The sequence below is a fragment of the Gossypium arboreum genome, chromosome 3 (assembly GCF_025698485.1).
Source record: "Gossypium arboreum isolate Shixiya-1 chromosome 3, ASM2569848v2, whole genome shotgun sequence".
Taxonomy (NCBI): domain Eukaryota; kingdom Viridiplantae; phylum Streptophyta; class Magnoliopsida; order Malvales; family Malvaceae; genus Gossypium; species Gossypium arboreum.
The window spans coordinates 53594301-53614044 of NC_069072.1; the positions used below are offsets into that span (position 1 = coordinate 53594301).

At 38.1% G+C, this 19744-nt stretch overlaps 1 protein-coding gene across 1 annotated transcript; it reads right to left on the reverse strand.

Moving 5' to 3' along the window:
* Positions 1-8362: 8362 nt before the first annotated feature.
* LOC128290563 (uncharacterized) lies at positions 8363-15599 on the reverse strand. Its single transcript, XM_053026266.1, has 4 exons — positions 15440-15599; positions 10649-10858; positions 8551-8615; positions 8363-8431 (listed from the first exon to the last, which is right to left on the reverse strand). The coding sequence occupies exons 1-4, from the start codon at positions 15597-15599 to the stop codon at positions 8363-8365; spliced, it is 504 nt and encodes a 167-aa protein (XP_052882226.1).
* Positions 15600-19744: the final 4145 nt, after the last annotated feature.

Here is a 19744-nt window from a genome sequence, read left to right on the forward strand (position 1 = left end):
CAATATATGTTATCATGTAAGCCACGTCTGGGACGTTGGCATCGATTTGTGATTTACGTGTAAGACCATGTCTGGGACATTGGCATTGTATATGATTTCGTGTAAGACCCTATCTAGAACAGTGGCATCGATATTTTATTACATGCAAGACTACATCTGGAACGTTAGCATTGTAGGAGCTCATGAGTTATCCGAGTATCCTTATTGATTTTGAATGGTTCAAAGGGCATTCTGAGAAATGAATAACCATGTGAAATTGTATCCGATTTAGGTACCTATGATTTGTTATGAAATTCCAAAATGAAAGGTGAGTATGAATCATATGACTATATGTGAAATATATGACAACAAATGATATGAATGTATATAAATGAATGATGTGTTATATATGCTCGTTATATGAAATTGTGGTTCTATGTTTCGGACATGAGAGTTATGACATATGAAACATCGTTTTGATGTATGATTTCTTGGTTTGAAAACTTGAATAGATAATGAAATTTAAATGGTTGAGTTGGCTATATGGTTCATATAGGCAAATTTGGTTTATGTGAATAAGGGACTTATGGACGTTCGAGTTTGGAAGTGTTTATAAAGAAGTTGAAATAACCTTATGTATGATTTGTAATAAATGTGTAACGCCCCAATTTTCGGGTTTTCTGTGTTTCTATGATTTTTAAAATTTTTTGTGTGTTCTGGTTGGTTAAAATATATATTTTAGTAGGTTAGTAAGCCTTTGGAAGGCCCAAACTTAAATTAAATCCGTGGTAGTCTTCGGAATTTTAATTTTATGAACAGGTGATGCAATTGGCATTTGGGCTTTTAAGAGTAAAGGTGTAAAAGATGACACAAAAAGGAGTATGGTGTAGTGGCAAGGTGGCGCCACTTAGGGGACAAGGAAGTGACACCATAAAGGAAGCAAGGGGTCCAAGGTTTAAGTCTTGGCTCTTGCAATATATTTTGGTTTCTCTTTTCAATAAATCTGGAAGCAAGTAGGTGCGCTTTAAAGTTTAATGTGTTGGATTTATGACACAAATGAGTTGATGGCCTAGTGGTGGTGGCGTGAGTAGGCATGTGAGAGGACTTTGGTTCGAATCCCTTGGCACACAAAGGTTGATTATTTTGCTATGTTGGGATGACAAGAGTTGGTGTTGGTTTTAAACTCTGGTGATGGAGGGATCCCATATCAAGAAGCTAACATAAGAGTAGATGGAGAGCTGGCTTTAAATAGCGCAAACCATGAGGAGAGTAGGCATACCCTTCTTGGCTAATCCCTTTCATTTTGTGATGTGCTCGTTTGGGTTGGGCTTCAGCTAAGAGTGTTTGGAGTGCGGATTAACTGCAGTCTCCTAACAGGATTATCGCGTGGGAGATATCGTCATCAATCGTCATCAACCAGGTGTGTAAACGACACCCTCCCTTAGACTGAATCGGTAAAAGCCAAAATACCGAAACATTGGTATTTTAGAGCTCATGACGTCTGGCCTTCGTGAGACGATTGTTAATGAATATGGTGCATTTGGATGATTAGAGTGTAGAGTGTGCATTTTCGCACAACGGTATTTTGGGCTTAATGGGCGGAAAACGGGCCAATGGGCCAACAGGCCCACTTTGGTAAAAAGACGAGGTAAGTACTTCTGATTACTTGGTAAATGATAGAATGAGCATGAAACCTTAGCAATAGGTAATAATTACTGAAATACCCTTATGCATGCAAAATTACGATTTTACCCTTAGGGTTTTTTTTCCGAAAAGCATGATGTTCTGCTTACGTATCGTATGCCATGACATATTATTTCATTGCATGGGACATGGGTTTATATTGATGGAGGAAGCGTTCGGCGACCTCATTTGCAATCTGGTGGCCTCGCCACATATATCTGTTCTGGTGACTTCGTCACAATATCTGGCAGCCTCGTTGCAATCTGGTGGCTTCGCCACATATATATATATATCTGTTCTGGTGGCCTAGCCACAATATCTGTATCTGGTGACTTTGTCGCAATATCTGGCAGCCTCGCTGCAACTTCTGTGGTGTGTAGCGGTTGGGTGGGTCGAGTAGTCTCCCCACATGGTGTAAGGCTGGTACGGGGGTGTTATAGATGGCTCTGGGTTGGGATTTCTGCATTCATGATATATTTGTTCTATATTGCTATGGGCCTATGGGTTTCATTCGATTTCATCTTGGGCCAAGGCCCGATAAGTCGACTCGAGGTTTGATCTGTTTTGGGCTATGGTTGGGTTATGTTACACACTGAGTTTACCGAACTCACCCTTTATTTTCATCTCTGCAGGAAATCCCCAACCATAGTGGGCTTGGAGTTGTGAGAGATTCGGAGTGGCCACATCATCTGCAAAGTTGGTTTTTCTAAGTTAGTTTATTTTTATTATTTTTATATTCTGATTTAATTTTTGGTTTTAAGTTGTAATAAGGCCACTATTTAAATTTATTTTTTCCGCTATGGTTTTATTTTCTGATTATATTTATACTATGACGAAACTGCTAATGTTAGGCTACACAGGTTTTCAAAATTAATGAACGTTTTCAAGACTCAACAAGCACAATAAATAGATAGCCTAAAGATTGATAAACCGACTTTTCATTCAATTGCTATTTTTACAAAGACCACCCCAATCACTTAAACCAGCGAATGCATACTAAGTCGTAAGTCCATGTGACACGTCAGATCTGGCCATAATGTCTGGGCCGGGTTTCAGGTGTTACAAAATGAACATAGTTTGATTAGCGATGTAATGAATATGTGTGAACTGGACTTATATGATTGAGTTAACGGTTATTATTCAAAATTGAAAGCATGGTTATACGTTCATTGATAAATAAGATAAGTGGAGTTATTTAATGTGATTATATGAATTTGCGAGTACAATAAATGTATATGTGATTTAGATTTTATAAATTCAGTTTAGTGATATTGGTTTATAGATTATTATTGAAATGATTTATTTGCTTACGGCTTACTAAGCTTTCAAAGCTTACTCTGTGTGTTTTTTCCTATGTCTATAGAGTTTTAGATACTTGTTTGGGTTGGAAGTTGTAGGAGACGTCATCACACTATCTAGTTATAGCTTCGGTAAATAAAAGCTTTGAGTTTTGGTTATGTGGCATGTATAGGCTAGTTTTGAGATGGTTCATTTTGATTTGAGTATATATATAGCCATGCGAAAATGGCTTAATTATGATGCTAATATTGTGTATATTTGGTTACGCATAGAGCTTATTTTGGGAAGTATGATTCATGGTTTATATGTATGGTGTAATTGGTTATATGATTTGGCTTGAGCATTATGGTGAAATCTCGAATGTATTTTCAACTTATGGTTCATATTTCTATAGGTAAAATGATGAGTATAACATTCATGATGCATTAGTTATTTGAATATGGTTTGAAAAGATAAATAATGTGATATGTTTAGAGATATATATATGTATATGGCCAAGTGAAATGGTCATTTTGGTATGTTCATAGTTGGGAATTTAGTAATGTTTAGCATGTGATTTTAATATGCTTTCATATAGAGAATGAGCATGAAATTGGTTGATGATATTATGGATTGATTAATATATGTTTGGAGTTGAATTTGGCTGAAAATGTTGCATATATGATGCTTGATTTTGGTATTGTAGGGAGGAACCAAACGGGTGGCATATTGGCATTGTAAATGGCCTATTTTTGCCCACACGGGTAGGGACAGGGGCGTGTGTCTCTGCCGTGTTGCTCGAGGGCCATTTCGAACTGAGCCTGAGCAGACCACATGGTCGCACACACACAGGCGTGTGCCAGGCCGTGTGGTCAAGTCAGTTTCAATCACAGACTAGACACACGGGTGTGTCTTACAACCGTATGGATAAGTCAGTATGTATGCCCTGTTATGCCACGGCCTTGACACACGGGCATGTCTAATGCCATGTGAGGCACATGGCCAGTTCACAGGGGCGTGTTACCTTTGTAACTTAGGAAAAATGTTGAGTTTCGAAAAATTTTTGTATGTGTTTGGCTTAGTCCGGACCCCTTCCTAATGTTTATTTAAGGTCTTGTTGACCTAAGAAAGGGACTTATTGATGATATGATGACGTATAATTGTTGTTTGTGAAATGTTTGTTTAATGTTTCGATATGTCCTATAATGCCTCATAACCTTGGTCTGGTGACGGATACGGGTTAGAGGTGTTACAGTTACAGAGCATTACCAGATTTTACAGAGAAATTTCATATAATTCATGTCATTTACTTTTCATATCTGAAATTAATCATATTGTCCCTTGAATGGATCCTTGAGGCCCAATTTAAATGTTAGAATTAAGTCGAGAATAAATCTGGAACTTAGAAAATTTTTCATAAAATTTCAAAATTTTTCTTATATACTGGGGTCATACCCCGTGTGGGTAGGCCGTGTGGTTCACACGGGCATGTGTCATACCCATGTCTCAGGCCGTGTGGGCATTCGATGTGAGGCACACGATCGAGTCCTAGCCCTTGTCCTTACTCTTATAACTCCCTGAATTGTGCTACACAGCTTGCCACACGTTCGTGTGCTAGTCCGTGTGGTCAATTTAATTTTCACAAATTAGGTGCAAGTTTCACACGGCTGAGACACACACCCGTGTCTCCGCCTGTGTGCCCAATTCTGAGCATTCTATTTCTCAATTTTAGGATGCAGGGGACACACGGCCAAACCACATGCCCATGTGTCAGGCCGTGTGTCATACACGGTCAAGACACACGCTCGTGTGTCTACCCGTTTGGACAAAATAAAGCCATTTTCTAGCTTTATTTCTCACCCAAATTTTCCATGAAACTACAACCACACTTGTAGATATATAACAATCTATTCAATACATATTATTCAGGCCAATTGCAAGAATAATGTGTGATATATTATCACTTATGTTCACGTGTTCCCAAACTTACCTCAAATCGAATTAAGTTTAATTTACAAGTTATATCAATGATTCCAACTCAACTTCATTTACCATTTATTTTAAATTTCATTTACTATTTAACCATTTCAAAACTCATCAAACATATTATGGTTTTAAAAAAACAGACCAAAATATACCACTCTAGCCATTTCAAATGGCTAGATTTTCAACCAACCATTATATGTCTTCTTTGTTACCACTAGCTTATACATGCCATTATACTAGAGTAAGTTTACTATTTATACTAAAACGAATTGGAGATAGTATGATGACGCTCCGACTGGTCTCCAACCTTTATGAGCTTCCGAGCACTATAAAACAGAGAAAATAAAACTTAGTAAGCATTTAATTATTCATAAGTTCGTATAAAAATAATTAAACTTACCATTTACATTCAAACAAATAAGCATACAATAACATGATTCCCAACAATTTGGAAAATTTATCTAATCACATACATTCAAACAAGTATGTTAGTTACATAATTCACATGTACATTAAATAGTATAGATGAGCTCATCATGTTACAATTTTTCAAAAATTTCAGGAACATTCAAGATATAATTCATTTAATCTCATAGATTCTCATTTTAGGAATTTATCCATTGAAACACTGAAATTTCGATACATACTCAGGTAGTACACACAAGGCATACAAAACTATAAACCGTCAACTCATAATCAGGGGTACCCATTAGGGCACTTAATCAGGGAGCACACTCTCAAGTCACATATCGGGATGCTCACATGAGCCATGTAACAGGACACTTATCTGGGCTAAATAGGAAACTCATAAGAGTTTTATTCAGAGAGCTCATAGAGATTAATAGGTAACTCCGAAGAGTTATTATCAGGGAGCACAGGATAAGGTAACAGGGAGTTCAAGCGAGCCATGTCAGAAAGCCTATAAGATCTTATATCAAGACGCTCACGTAGAGCTGCGTTTGTGTCTGCATTATATGCTAGATCACAACCGATCGAATCATGTAACTGGACGCTCACACAGAGCTGTGGTAGTGTGCAACACATGCAGGATCACTATCGATTAGGATGCTCATAAGAACTATTTAACAGGATGCTCGAGAGGGCTATAACAGGATTTCTCGTCCGAGCTATTTTCTATCCGCAACATATGAAGGACCACATTAATAAGAGAAATCACATATATCCATCGAATTTCTTAATTCAACCGAAACCTGTCATTTATTCGAGCAATATCAGGCATATAATTTCTTTCATACTTTAAGCATTTATATAATTCACCCAAATGCAACATTCATTTTCAAACATATTAACATGCATAATTAAGTTACACAAACTTACCTCGATACTTGTTTGTATACGAAATCTACTAATCCAAAACTTTTTTTTTTCCTTGATCTAGCTTCGAATTTGAGTTGTTTGGATCTATATAAATAAATTTAAACATCAATTTAATCCATTTCATACTCAATTGAATTCAATTTACACCATAGGCAAAATTACCATTTTGCCCCTAAACTTTCCATAAATTCCAATTTGTCCCTAGGCTCGGAAAATGAAATTCATGCAATTCAATCCTTATTCCAAGCCTAATCAAAATTTTCATATAACATTTACAACACTTGTATTTCACAAAATTTAGAATTTTTCCATAGGTTTTACCACTTTTCAATTTAGTCCTTAAATCATTTTTTCATCAAAATTCCCTTCGTAAAAGTTGTTTATCTATCAACAACCTTTCATTTTCTACCATAAATTTCAAATTTTTAGCATATTCATCCATGGAAAAACTTTGTTACTTTCATAACTTTTCAATTTAATCCCCAAAATAGATAGATTAGACTATCTCGATCTCAAAAATATAAATTTCACTAAAAATGGGACAAGAATTCTTACTCAATTGAACCAATGAAGACTTTTCTCTTTCCAAGAGTTTCCATGTCTTAATTTGGGGAAGATGATATAAAATAAGATGATATTTCTATTATCATATTTTAATTTTAGTTTCCAATTTAGTCCTAAGCCTTCTCTAATTTTTCCATGGATGAAAATCACCAAAAATATCTACTAACTTTTCTTTAATGGTCTAATTACCATATAAGGACCTCAAGTTTTGAATTCCATAGCTATTTGATACTTATAGCTCTTAGAACTCAACTTTTGAATTTTATACAATTTGGTCCTTTCCATAACTAAACACATAATCGATAAAAGTTTCTTATCAGAATTTTTATAGAATAATCCTATCATAATGCAAACCATACAATAATATTAAAATAGTTTTTCTTTCTGGTTCGGATTTATAGTCTCGAAACCACTGTTCTGATTTCACTAAAAATGGGTTGTTACAACTCTCCCCCTTAAGAATTTTCGTCCCCAAAAATCTTACCAGTAAAGAGATTTGGATATTGGTTTCTCATGGTATCCTCCAGTTCCCATGTAGCTTCTTCTATTCCATGTCGTTTCCAGAGAACTTTTACTAGAGCTACCTTTATATTTCTCAACTCTTTTGTCTCACGTGCCAAAATTTTAATCGGTTACTTATTGTACGTCATATCGGGTTGAATCTCAACTTCTGTCTAAGAAATTACATGTGAAGGATCGGATAGATACCGTTATAACATGGACACATGGAAAACATTATGAATTCTGTCAGGTTCTGGTGGTAATGCCACCCGGTAAGCAACGGGTCCAATTCTTTCAATAATCTCATATGGTCCGATGAACTGTGGACTCAGTTTTCTTTTACGGCCAAATCTGAGAACTTTCTTCTAAGGTGATACTTTCAAGAATACCTTGTCACTGACTTGAAATTCTATTTGTTTTCGTTTAAGATCGGCATAAGACTTTTGACGATCAGATACTACTTTTAAACTGTCTTGAATCACCTTTACCTTTTCTTCTGTTTCACGGATCAAGTCAACTCCGTGTATCTTTTTCTCACTGAGTTCATCCAATACAATAGAGTTCTACATTTCCGGCCATACAAAGCCTCATACGGTGTCATTTTAATGTTAGACTGATAACTATTATTATAGGCAAGTTCAACTAAAGGTAGATACTTTTCCCAGCTAACTTCAAATTCTAGCACACAACACTAAAGCATATCTTCCAAAATTTGTATAACACATTCTGATTGTCCATCAGTTTGAGGATGGAATGCAGTACTGAAATGTAACTGTGTACCCAAGGCTTCTTGTAGTTTATTCTAGAATCGGGATGTAAACTGAGGATCTCTATTAGATATAATGAAAACAGGCACTCCATGCAGTCTATCAATTTCAGAAACATATACTTCAATCAATCTATCCTAGGAAAAATCCATACATACTGGACTACAGTGTGCAAACTTTGTCAGCTGGTCGATGATTACCGAAATGGAATTTTTCTTCTTCGGAGATAGGGGTAACCCTGATACAAAGTCCATGGTAATTCTTTCTCATTCCCATTCTGGTATTAAATCTGGCTGTAATAATCCCAGAGACACCTGATGTTCAAATTTTACTTGCTGACATATCAAACATTTTGATACAAATTCAGAAATATCCCATTTCATTCCCGGCCACCAGTCCATCTTTTTTAGATCATTGGACATTTTATTACTACCAGGATGAATAGACATGTTACCATTATAAGCTTCATGTAAAATCTTTTGTACCAATTCCAAGTTCTTAGGTATACATATTCTACCTCTGAATAACAAAGAACCATCAGAACCAATCCAAAATTCTAAATCAGAATTCAACGCACACTATATCCATTTAGCTCGTAGTTCATCATCATTTTTTTAGCTTTAGAAATCTACTGCAAAAACGTCAGTCTAGCTTTTGACTCAGCAATGATTGAACCATCATCAGATAATGACAATCAGGTATTCATTGCTCGCAAAGAAAATAGGGATTTTCTACTCAGAGCATCTCCAACCACATTGGCTTTTCTTAGATGGTAATCAATAACCATATCATAATCTTTCAATAATTCAAGCCACATGCGTTGTCTTAAGTTCAAGTCTTTCTGCAACATCAAATACTTCAAACTTTTATGATCAGTGAATATGTGACATTTTTCACCAAATAAGTAATGCCGCCAGATTTTCAATGCAAACACCATTGCTGCAAATTCAAGATCATGTATCTGGTAATTTCTTTCATATTGTTTTAACTATCTTTAAGCATTAGGCTATTACTTTACCTTCTTGCATCAATACACAACCTAAACTATTTAATGACGCATCACTCTAAATTATAAATTCTTTACCCCGATTCAAGCTGAACTAATACTGGTGCTTCTGTCAATAAGGCTTTCAACCTGTCAAAACTCAGCTAAAATTTATCAAACCACTCGAATTTCATATCTTTCTACAACAATCGAGTCATTAAAGAAGCTATCATTGAAAATCCTTTAACAAATATATGATAATATCCAGCCAATCCTAGAAAACTTCAGACTTCAGACACGTTCTTTGGTGGCTTCCAATTAACAATGGCTGAAATTTTGTTCCGATCCACTCGAATATCTTCTACAAATACTATATGTCTGAGGAAACCAACTTCCTGCAGTTAAAATTAACATTTACTAAATTTGGCATACAATTGCTTCTCATGCAGAGTTTGCAACACTATTCTCAAATGTTCAGCATGTTCATTTTCATCTCGGGAATATACCAAAATATCATCAATAAATGCCACCACAAACCTATTTAGATACAGTCTAAAAATTCTATTTATCAAATCCATGAATACTGCAGGTGCATTTGTCAACCCAAACGGCATCACAAGAAACTCATAGTGCCCATACCTGGTTCTAAAACTGTCTTTGGCACATCTGAATCTTTTACACGTAGCTGATAATAACCGAAACAAAGATCAATCTTTGAAAATACAGTGTCAACTTTCAATTGATCAAATAGATCATCAATTAGAGGCAGTGGATACTTGTTCTTTATTGTGACTTTGTTTAATTGTCTATAATCTATGCACAATCTCAATGATCCATCTTTTTTCTTTACAAATAGAATTGGTACACCCCAAGGTGAGAAACTAGGTCGAGCAAAGCCTCTGTCAATCAATTCCTGCAATTGTACTTTCAACTCTTTCAATTCAGTAGGACTCATTTTGTAGGGTGCTATAGATATCGTTGTTGTCCTTGGAATAAGATCGATAGAGAACTCTACTTGTCTAACTGGTGGTAAACAAGGTAATTCCTCTAAAAATACATTAGGAAATTCACAAACAACTGGCATTGACTGAATTTTCAACTCAGATGCTTTAGTATCCAACACATATGCAATATAAGCATCATACCCCTTTCTGATATATTTCTATGTTGATATTATTGAGATCACAGTAGATAGCCCATCCAGTTTATCAGATTCAATGTGAAATAACTCACCATTTTGACACTTTAACACAATTTATTTCTGTTTACAGTTCACCGCTGCATCATGTTGAGGTTAGCTAGTCCATTCCCAAAATCACATCAAATTCATCAAAGGGAAACAACATTAGATCAGCCAAAAAGCAATAACCCTTTAGCATCAATGGGCAAGTTTTACAAATTTTATCCACTATAACATATTGTCCTAAGGGGTTTGAAACTTTAGCCACAAATTCAGTGAATTCAACTGGTAAATTTTTAACAAACAATAAATTTGTGCATATGTATGAATGTGTGGAACTAAGATCAATCAAAGCAATAATATCAGTATCAAGTAGAGAAAATGTACCAGTAATGACGTCTAGTGCAGAAGCATCTTCTCTAGCATGAATAGCATTTGTCCTTGCCGGTGCTCGTGCTTCAGATTTGACTGTTGAATCCCTTGTAATACCTCGACTACCACTGACATTTCCAGGGTGACGAGGTGGTCTGCCTCGAGAGGCGAGATTACTTGGCTTAGAAGTTTGATCAGTATCTTTTTCAATTCTTTCAAGGCAATCTTTGACAAAATGATCAAGAGAACCACATTAGTAACAGGCTCAACTTCTCAAATGGCACTCCCCAAAATGAAATTTATTGCAATATTTTCATTTTGGTTTGGGATTATCGACACTTCAAACACTTGTTACAGATAGAGATGAGGATCTCGGGTTAGAGCGTTAAGAGCTCTGCTTTTTTTCAAAATATCCCGCAGAAGCATTAAAACGATCATGGTACTTTTTTGATTTCTATGATGTAGATGATTGTGATTTGCCCATAAATCTTTTACCAGAAATCCGAGCTTCTTTCTCTGCTTGCTTCTTTTCTTTATGTAACACCCCAAACCCGACCTAGATGTTATGGTCGAATCTGTGATGTCACACTGGAGTGAGTTTTGAATAACGTAGTTCTATTAGAAAAGTCTGTTTGTGTTAAAACCTCGTTTGTGTGCTTTATGAGAAGCTAACTTATATTACTCATTTACTAAGTTACAGGTTTGTCTAGTAAAACATGTTTCATATTAAATCGTTATTACACTTTAAAACTTTGTTTGTTGTGACAACTTTTAAAACAAGTTACGTAGTATGGTAGTTGAAAACCATTTGCCTTTTAAAAATCTGAGTCCTACTGCTAACAGATTTAAGTCAAATTAATTAAATCCACAAATAAAAATAAAAACTTAAAACGACCTTGTTACATAAAATTTACCCAAATAAAACTACCTTTACTAGAAATCAAACACTAAAAACATAAACAGTGGTGTGGCCATCTCCGAGTCCCTCGCAGCACTGACCTGCCTAAGGGTTACCTGTGCAGATAAGCAGAAGAGTGAGTTTATGAGTTCCTCGCAGCACTGACCTGCCTAAGGGTTACCTGTTCAGATAAGCAGAAGAATGAGTTTATGGAAACTCAGTGTGTAATCCCTATTCATCAAGCAGTAAATCATGCAGTGCAAATAGTCTGAGCCTAAACCCTTAATAGTATCAATATCAGTATGGGCCTTAGCCCATTACGATAACAGTATCAGTGTGGGCCTTAGCCTAATTCAGTATAGTATCAGAGATGCAAACAGAGATCCTAGCCATCCATCCTCTACACTCCACCCCATCCAACCCTACAATCTATGTGAGGATAAAATCGACCCACCCATCCCTACACTCCAGAATATAGCACCAATTACGGCACGAAACAGTATATGCAGTAGAGCTGCTAGTATAGTACACTTTCTCAAAATATATCAAACCCACCCCATGCAACATGTCATGTCATAATATATACGTATATGCAAAATGTCATGCTCAAATACAGTCAAATATAACATAGGGGTATATCAGTCATTTTACCTTAAGGGGTATAAGAGTCGTTTCATCAGTATGGGGTCTAATTGTACCTACTGACACATTAGTAGGCCTACAATCATCTTAGGAGACCCGTGTAACCTTAACAGTCAAACAATGGAAATGGGCCCAAAGCCCATAATACGACCCATGTGGGTCCACACGCTCGTGTGGCCCAATGATCCCAAATAATAGCCTTGGCCGTGTAAACTACACAATCAACCCAATTATCTCCACATAACAGTGTGGTTTGCTCATACAGGGCCCACACGGCCCATTTCAGCCCAACGTGGCCCAAAATGATGTAAAACCCATGAGATCGCTAATGGTGGCCTCTACTGTCAAACACATATGTTTATGCATTTGATTCACCATATGAGCGAATGCACGCTCGTGTGGCGTCTATGAACATGCTTTCAGGCTTTTGTCAATTCACAATCTTTGTAGTGAGATTACACACCTTATGTGATTGTAGTTAATCCACGCTCCGAACACTTTCCCTACCTGAAAAGAAAATAGTATAAAAATTAACCAGTTACTTAACCCAAGTAACAAAGGAAATTAACGAGGTCCCCAAAACAATCACCGACTTCTTACCCCAAACAATAGCAATCACACCTTCGGCTTCCAGAGAGGAATGTCAACCGACTTCAATTACTTCCTACAAAAAAATCACCCCTTTTCAAAAAACTTATACTTGAAACATCACACTTCCTCAATTATACCTACTTACCAATAACGACAAAGGGGATTGTAGGCCGAAGATGAAATGAACAAGAATGTGAATAAAGATTAATCTATAAGAGTAACACAGGAAAGGAAGATAATCGATGTTAAGGGAAAAGAGGGAAAGAGATGATGTTAGAAAAGGGAGAACCAAAACAGGGTAAAAGAAGAGAGTGAGATAGGTTCACTTACCAATATTCGGCCAAAGAAGACAGTTGAGGGAGAGGAGAAATAGTCGTGTAACCAAACCCAACAGATCTGAGACCACTTGCCAAAACCGAAAGTGGGACAAAAAGATGGAGGAGTTCGGCCAACAAATTGAGAAGAGAAAAAAGGTTCACGAGAAGGGAAGGAGGGAAGAGTAGTCGGCAAGGCTTAAGAGAAAGGAGAAGAAAAATGTTACCAATTGAGAAAAGCAAGAAAGGTGTTTAATCGGTAATGGTAAAGAACAACCACACAAAAAAAATTGAATGCAGAGCTCAGCCCCAAAAAGAGAGAAAATTCATTCAAAATAAAGAGAATGTCTCGAAATGCGATATTAGTCTTGGCAAAGAAAAGAACCAAAAACCTCCCTCAGTCAATAGCACAAAGCCAAAAATGCATAGAGGCAGAGTCCCCAAACGGCACACCCTCCTCACTCCCTTCATACTTCCCTTATTTCTCTCCCTATATCACTCCTAAGATTTCTCAAAAACATCCCACCTAACCATATCTTAACAAGTCGAAATTCTCTCCAACACACACCTAGAATTCGGCCACAACTTTCTCCACCACACAAGCAGTCAATTTTAGTCAAACAATAACACCTCCCTAGCGTTAACAGCAAAATAAAAAGCTCCTCCTGCGTTACCAAGCCTCGAACCCCAGGCCCCCTAAAACACTCTACACGCCTCTATCCCCTAGACCATCAAGCATTTCATGACACATCCTAACCATATTTATTTAAGAAACTCACTAACAGAAGACAGGGTTTATTCAAGCCAAAATCAAAATTTTGCACAAGCCGAGGTTCGAACTCAGGACCTCCCCCACACTCCTCAGAACACTCAACTATTGAAGCAAGTATACATTTATGCAACACAACATAAAAATGGATTCCTAAATTTTGGGGCATTACAACTCTACCCCCTAAAAGAAAATTTCAGCCTCGAAATTCACCTGGTTAAAATAAATGGGGGTATTGTTGTCGCATCGCCTCCTCGGGTTCCCACGTGGCTTCCTCAGAGCTGTGATTATGCCAAAGTACCTCAACCAATACAACCGACTTTCTCTTTAGAACCTTCACATCAGGGTCTAAAATCTAAACCAACTCCTCATAAAAAGTCAGATCAAGCCTAACCTCAATCTCTTCCTTCGAGACGATGTGCGTAGGATTAGAGCGATATCGCCTCAACATAGAGAAGTGGAACACATCATGAATCTGATCCAACTCTAGAGGTAACTCAAGTTGATAGGCAACTAGTCCTACGTGCTCCAATATACGGTAAGGCCCAATGAACCTAGGGCTTAGCTTGCCCTTCCGACCAAACCTCAGTACCTTCTTCCATGGCGAGACCTTAAGAACCACCAGGTCCCCCTCAGAATACTCAATCTCTTTAAGCTTTAGATTAATATATGATTTCTACCTGTCAGATGCCGCCTTTAGTCGATCCCGAACCAATCTAACTTTATCTTCTATATCAGAAATCAATTTGGGACCTAAAACACGCCGCTCGCTTAACTCAGTCCAACATGTAGGAGTATGACACTTCACCATATAATGTCTCATAAGGTGCCATCTATATGCTAGACTGGTAGCTATTGTTGTACGCAAATTCTACCAACGGTAAATAATCCTTCCAACTGCCCCGAAAGCCAATCACACAACTCCTTAACATATCCTCCAATATCTGAATCACCCTTTCTGACTGACCGTCTGTTTGAGGATGGAACGCAGTACTGAATTCGAACCTTGTACCCAATGCTTCATGTAATTTCTTCCAAAACCAAGATGTGAAGCGAGGATCTCTATCGGATATGATGGAAACTGGTACCCCATGCAGTCTCACAGTTTTGAAACATATAGCTTAGCCAGTTTCTACAACGAGTAATCAGTACGAACAGGTATGAAATTGGCAGACTTGGTCAATCGATCCACAATGAACCACATCGAATCCTTCTTAGAAGACGTTAGGGGTAGCCCACTAACAAAGTCCATAGTTACTCTCTCCCACTTCTAAAGCAGAATTTTAACTGGCTTAAGCAACCCTTAAGGCAACTGATGCTCCGCTTTAACCTACTAGCAAGTCAGGCATTTACTCACAAAATTGGTAACTTCCCGCTTAAGACCTAGCCACCAATATAATTCTCGAAGGTCTTGGTACATCTTATTCCCTCCAGGATGCATAGCATAAGGGCTACTATGCACCTCTTGTAGTATAGATAGCCTCAAATCAGTATCTTTTGGTACACAAATTCTCCCATGGAAACAAAGGACCCCTCACTATTCTGTCCAAAATCTGAAGTTTCCCTATTCTCTATCTGTCAGAAGCGAGAACCCAGTGACTCATCCTCCATCTGCTTGCCTTTAAACTGTTCAATCCACCTCGTTTTAACTTGAAGTTTAGCCAGTAAACTACTATCGTCAAATAAACTAAGACGAGCAACCATCATCCTCAAATCAGTAACAGCCCTACGGCTCAGTGCATCGATTACCATATTAGCCTTGCTAGGATGGTATTCAATTGGACAGTCATAATCCTTAAGTAGTTTAATCCATCTACGCTGTCTAAGGTTCAACTCCTTCTAAGTGAGGAGATACTTGAGGCTCTTGTGATCCATGTAAATGATACACTTCTCACCGTATAGGTAATGCATCCAAATTTTCAGTGCGAACACCACTGCGGCCAACTCCAAGTCATGCATCGGATAGTTTTTCTCATGTATCTTAAGTTGACGAGATGCATAAGCCACTACCTTACCCCCTTGCATTAACAAACATCCTAAACCCACATGTGATGCATCGTTGTAGACAGTGAATTCCTTTCCAGAATCTGGCTATATTAAGACAGGGGCCTCAGTCAGAATTTTCTTGAGTTTCTCAAAACTTTCCTGCTTCTTATCAGTTCAGTTAAATGGCACTCCTTTACGCAAAAACTTAGTCAGAGGTACAGTAATCAATGAAAACCCCTTAACAAACTGTCTATAATACCCTGCCAAACCTAGAAAACTTCGAATCTCAGATACCGACTTAGGCTATTTCCAATCCAAAATAGCCTCAATTTTCAAAGGATCAACCCTAATCCCCTCTACAGACACCACATGACCCAGAAAAGTTACCTCTCGTAGTCAGAATTCCCACTTACTAAATTTAGCATATAACTGTTTCTCCCTCAAAATCTGTAGAACAACTTAGAGATGTGCATCATGATCCTCCTCAGTCTTTGAATACAGCAGAGTGTCATCTATGAACACCACTATGAACCGATCCAGATAGGTCTAGAACACTCGATTCATCAGATCCATAAAAGCTGATGGTGCATTTGTCAGTTCAAATGGCATCACTAGAAACTCGTAATGACCGTAACGAGTCCTAAAAGCTGACTTGTAAACATCCGTCTCCTTGACCATTAGTTGATGGTACCCCGATCAGAGATCAATCTTAGAGAAGACCGAAGCTCCTCGAAACTGTTCAAATAGATCGTCAATCCTCGGTAAGAGGTACTTATTCTTGATAGTCAATTTGTTCAGTTGTCGATGGTCAATGCACTTACGCATGGTTCCATCCTTCTTCCTCACAAGAAAAATCGGTGCACCCACAGAGACACTCTAGGGCGAATAAACCCTCGATCTAATAACTCTTGAATCTGCGCTTTAAGCTCCTCAAGCTCCTTCGGTGCCATTCTATAAGGGGCGATAGACACCAAAGCTGTACCAGGCAAGAACTCTATCCTAAACTCAACTTCACGGTTAGGAGCTAACCTCGATAACTCATTGGGAAAGAAATTCGAAAAATCATTTGATATCTTTTACAGATGAAACCTCAAAACTCGAAGCACTGGCGTAGGTTAAATACGCCTCACAACCCTTACACACCAACTTCTTAGCCCTAAGTGCAGAAATCACATTTGACAGATAATTCCAACGCTCTCGAATCATAATTACCCCATCACCTTTTTCAGATCTCAGTATCATCCACTTTGCAACACAGTCCAGATTTGCCTGATGCTTAACCAGCCAGTCCATGCCTAATATTATGTAGAATTCCCCAAAAGAAAGTTCCATTAAGTCCGCTAAAAAGATCATTCATTTAAACTCCAAAGGTACATCCTTAAACAATTTGTTCACTCTCACTGACTGCCCTTATAGACTCAACACGGTAACCTCACTCGTAGTGTTTTCAACCATCATACCCAAAGACTTGACACAGTGCATGCTATATAAGAGTGCCTAGATCCAACATCAATCAATACAGTATAAGGTACATTATGAATAAAGAACTTACCCATAATAACATCTGGGGTGTCTCCATCCTCTTAACAATGTGCAGCATAAACCAATGCTGGCTGCCTTGCCTCAGTATGACTAGCATCTCTGCCCGGTGCTCCACAAACACGGTTCGTACCATTTCCACCTTTGGCCTGACCATGGCCTCTCGGTGGCTATTGAAAACCTCTCTACGACTGAATAGTACCCATACCAGTATCTTGCATCTGATCGGGCCTCTGTGGACAATCCCTGATACGATGCTCCAAAGTTTCGCACCTCAAACATGCCCCTATCCATACCCAGCATTCGCCCTGATGGCGTTTCCCACAAACAGTACAAGGCTGCAACCCAAAAGTAATAACAAGGAGCCCAACCTGACTGGCCCATCAACTCTGGCCTTTTTTTTAGGCTCAAAGCTAAACTTGAGGGCTTCCAAACCCTCTTGTTCATTCCCCTGTCTAGTTCACGATTCTGGCGCTTAACGCGTTTCACATCCTCGGCGCTTTTCCCTTTTTCCACTAACACAACAAAATTTTGCTCCCTCTATGGAGCTATCAAAACTCATAGATCATCTCTGAGGCTGTCCCCAAAATGCATGCAATGCTCACACTCAGTTGCCACCATGCCTCGCACATAGCGGCTCAATCGCAAAAACTCTGCCTCATATTCAGCTACAGACTTATCCCTCTGGGTCAGATTCAAAAACTCCCTTTTGTGGGCATCCACATAGCTAGCGCCCACATATTTCCCTTGGAATGTATTCTTGAAAAACTCCCAAGTCAATCGATCGGGCAGAGTACCGTCTTTCATAGTAAGCCACCGCTGATAGGCTTCATCTCTCAACAATGACACTGCGCCTTTTAGTTTCTGCTCTGGGTGCAATCGAGGTCATCCATGATCCTCCCTGTGGCCTCTATCTAATATTCAGCCACATTAGGGGCAACTCCAATGATACCCCTAAAGATCTCAGCCCCATTAGACCTGAGTCGTTCCATTACCGACCCTTTCCAAAATTCACAGCATAGCTTGGGACAGTACATCGTCCCCAGCTACCTGATCGTGTGCCCAGTTTTAGTCAGAGGTGAAGCCGGTGCCTCTTTTGCCTCAACATTGAGCATATAGCCTGATGCCGAAAATCCACCCGAACACCTCCACGGCCTCCACCGCGACCTTTCGTATCCCTTCCATGTGTACCTCTTGTGCTCATTATCGATTTGTGTATTATCTGTATTAACAGTTTTATACATTAGTTTTATAGTTCCAGTGTTTATTAACGGATGTTTTATGAAAAAATAGCATCAATAATTCAGAGTTGTTTTGTTTTCGCAGATCATAGTCTTACTACAGTTTGAAGTTACCCTAAGAAAGGTTTTAGTATAGTCTATTATCTAAGGTAATCTCAGTGTTTCAATTAAAGTAAATAGTAGTTTTAGAGAACTTACAGAATCGGCGCCGGAAATTCAGTAGACCACACATTCAGAAACAACACCTCAAAATATTTTTCTGTCATTTGAAACAATTCTTTTGATATTTACATTTTTAGGAAAAACCCAAATCCACAACCGAGTTTTGCAACCTGACTCTAATACCACTAAATGTAACACCCCAAACCAGCCTAGATGTTATGGCCGAATCTGTGATGTCACATTGGAGTGAGTTTTGAAAAACGTAGTTCTACTAGAAAAGTCCATTTGTGTTAAAACCTCGTTTGTGTTCTTTATAAGAAGCTACTCATTTACTAAGTTATAGGTTTGTCTAGCAAAACATGTTTCATACTAAATCATTATTTACTTTAAAACTTTGTTCATAGCGGCAGCTTTTAAAATAAGTTACATAGTATGGTACTTGAAAACCATTTACCTTTTGAAAATCTAAGTCTTACTGCTAACATATTTAATTCAAATTAATTAAATCCCCAAATAAAAATAAAAACTTAAAACGACCTTATTACATAAAATTTACCCAAATAAAACTACCTTTACTAGAAATAAGAAACTAAAAACATAAATAGTGGTGTGGCCATATCCGAGTCCCTCGCAGCACCGACCCTCCTAAAGGTTACCTGCACAAATAAGCAGAAGAGTGAGTTTATGGAAACTCAGTGTGTAATCCTTATTTATTAAGCAGTAAATCATGCAGTGCAAATAGTCTGGGCCTAAGCCCTTAACAGTAGCAATATCAGTGTGGGCCTTAGCCCATTACAGTAACAGTATCAGTGTGGGCCTTAGCCTAATTCAGTACATTATTAGAGATACAAATAGAGATCCTACCCATCCATCCTTTACACTCCACTCCGTCCAACCCTACACTCCATGTGGGGATAAAATCGACTCACCCATCCCTACACTCCAGAATATAGCACCGGTTGCGGTACT

Coding starts and splice junctions, on each gene's coding strand:
- LOC128290563 (XM_053026266.1), bottom strand. CDS start 15,599: ATGGTAATCGATGCACTGAGCCGTAGGGCTGTTACTGATTTGAGGATG. Junction 8,616..10,648: donor TGCACTAGACGTCATTACTG/GTACATTTTCTC, acceptor TTTGTTATTCAG/AGGTAGAATATGTATACCTA. Junction 8,432..8,550: donor TTTACATGAAGCTTATAATG/GTAACATGTCTA, acceptor TTGATATGTCAG/CAAGTAAAATTTGAACATCA.